This window comes from Poecilia latipinna, unplaced genomic scaffold (genome assembly GCF_001443285.1).
Source record: "Poecilia latipinna isolate Pla-1442-1.1 unplaced genomic scaffold, P_latipinna-1.0 Scaffold472, whole genome shotgun sequence".
Classification (NCBI taxonomy): Eukaryota; Metazoa; Chordata; class Actinopteri; order Cyprinodontiformes; family Poeciliidae; genus Poecilia; species Poecilia latipinna.
In genome coordinates, this window is record NW_015113088.1 from 188348 (window position 1) to 190925 (window position 2578).

Below are 2578 nucleotides of genomic sequence, written 5' to 3' on the forward strand. Positions count from 1 at the left end.
AAACAGAACAGCCAGTGTGTTTTCTCGGGCTTGTTTGTGACAGACCAACACTAAAACACGCAGAACTGTGAAGCGGATGGAAAATAAATGAGTCGGTGCATTCTCTATGCACGTGTCAACTCTAATTAGCTTCCCTGTCCTCGATCACGAACCCATCCCCACAACATGATTGTGCTATCATCATGTAACATTATAGTATTAATGGAGATTTTTTTATTTTGAAAACTAAAATTATGCACCATTTTACCAGAAAATTTCAATTATGTGCCACTTTGGTTTGATCTATCCATCACATGAAATTAAGCCAACTTTAGTGAAGCGGTGCAACGTCTCGTTGAGGCTCACCGATTTTACAGTCTCTGTAGTATTTCTCTATGGGGTAGTCCTTGGTGAAGCCGACTCCTCCCATCCACTCGATGCATTTTGACGTGGTCAGAGTTGCAACCTGGATAAAATCAAACAGAACACAAACACTTCACGAGGCTTGATGTCGTCAAGTTCCCACTAGACAAACACAGAGGCATGCGGTCAGAGACGGGAAAACGCACGCGGCTTCCTATTTTCAAAAGGCACACCTCGGAGGAGAAGTATTTGGCCATGCAGGCCTCCTTGATGAAAGGTCTGCCGGCTTCTTTCAGACGGGCGGCGTTGTACGTCAGCAGACGCGCCGCTTCGATCTGGGTCGCTACATGAGCTATTTGATGCTGCATGCCCTGGGACACAAAGCAGTGCGTTGTTGATAAACTTTAACACTGCCCTCAAAAGTGAACGTGCATGTACAGAAGAGGGGAGTGGCCTTTAAGATCCCCACACACCTGAAAGTCAAAGATGCGCTTTCCGAACTGCACCCGCTGTCTGGTGTAAGGAACAGTATGGTCAAAGCAGCCCTGAGCCAGGCCAACCATCTGCAATCCAAGGTGGGGGGAAAGTAAACACATCACCAAGTTGCAACGACTTGAAAACCATTAACGCCCCAAAACTTTTTGCTGCATACCTGTGCAGCAATTCCAATCCTGCCTTCGTTCAGCATTCCAATAGCATATTTGTATCCGTGACCGACCTCTCCTAAAATATTCGCCTCTGGCACCTACAACAGACAGCGGAAGGTCTGTAGAGAGAAACAGAAAACCTGGCCTACGTCAGTCCAGTTCAGCTCAAGAGTGTTTTGGCTTCACCTTGACGTTGTCAAAGTTAAGAGGGCAGGTGGAGGACGCGCGCAGGCCAAGCTTGTTCTCCTTCTTGCAAATCTCGAGCCCCGGCGTGTCCCGGTCCACGATAAAGCAGGTAATCCCTCTGTATCCCTGTAAAAAAAACAACAAAAAAAAACAAGAAGTGTTAAACTGATGCTTACCACAAGACACAGGAACCCATCTGGTGCATTCTGGTATGTTACTAGCTTTTAGTAAATCTCCAAACCCAACATTGAGGAATGCTGTCGTTAAAAATGCTCATTTAGAAGCTTTATAGCATCTCACAGCAGAGGGATCTACGTTGGCCATCACTAGGAAAACCCCTGCGTGCTCTGCGTTGCTGATCCACATCTTGGATCCGTTGATTACGAAATAGTCCTTGTGTTTTTCCGCTCGCGTCTTTAGAGCGAAAGCATCGCTCCCGGATTCGGCTTCAGAGAGGCAGAAGCTTCCAATCTGTCAGAAGTCACAAGATGCAAAGCATTACAGCAACCGTACTGAAATATGGCAGATATATCAGTGCAATCTTATAATATGCGTTTAAGAAACAGGGTTCTCTTCTGGCCAGATGTACCAGATTACTGAGATGGACTACTGCCAAACCCACAGACATTTCAGACATCATGAAAATATACACTGCTCCATTCAGAATGAAATGAAAATTCTGTCGACCAAGTGGTTTCAGTAAACTTTGAGCCTCTGCTGTTAGAAATTTGAGATCCTATGGCAGTGGAAGACAAACAATGGCCGAAGAGACTTTTAAAAAAAAAAAAAACTTTAATCCATCACCTACCACTCTATTTTAACCCTCCATCTCTTGAACTGAAGTTAACTATAATGATTTCACTTCTGACTTCCCTTCTTTAGATTGTTCAGAGTCGGGATGCGGTAACAACTGCCTCACCATATCAGTGGACAGTCGGCTGAGGTACTTCTCTTTCTGAGCCGGCGTGCCAAGTTTCACAAACAGTGTGTTGATGAGTGTGTTCTGGATGTCGCAGAGCACAGCCACGGAGGGATCCACCTTCGCCAGCTCTTCAATCACCAGGATGGAGGAGAAGAACGAGGAGCCAGTGCCGCCATATTCTGGGTCAATTTCCACCCCCATGAGCTGGGTGGAAAAAGGAATAAAAAACAAACAAAAAAAGATGCTCAATAACTTTAAACGTCAGAATATTTAAGATAATTATTTAATAATTGCTTATTACTAAAAAAAAAAAAAAAAAAAAAAAAACACTGAGAAGTTTATTTTAGTAAATTGGTTAAAACATGGAACCCAAATATATTATTTTACTCTATGTGGAATTACACATTTTAGACATTTAATTCAATTAATTTTAAACATTGGGGGTTAGAGCTAACATAACCCATAACATTCAGTTCCTCAG

General features: G+C 43.6%; 1 protein-coding gene across 1 annotated transcript in view; it reads right to left on the bottom strand.

Moving 5' to 3' along the window:
• The window catches only part of acadsb (acyl-CoA dehydrogenase short/branched chain), a 12305-nt gene that overhangs the window by 4733 nt on the left and 4994 nt on the right, over positions 1–2578 (bottom strand). The window contains exons 4-10 of the mRNA XM_015039434.1: positions 2095–2301; positions 1476–1646; positions 1176–1301; positions 995–1087; positions 816–905; positions 576–713; positions 346–445 (exon numbers count right to left, since the gene is read on the bottom strand). Of these exons, the coding sequence (XP_014894920.1) occupies positions 346–445; positions 576–713; positions 816–905; positions 995–1087; positions 1176–1301; positions 1476–1646; positions 2095–2301 (925 nt within the window). The remainder of the gene's footprint in view (positions 1–345; positions 446–575; positions 714–815; positions 906–994; positions 1088–1175; positions 1302–1475; positions 1647–2094; positions 2302–2578) is intronic.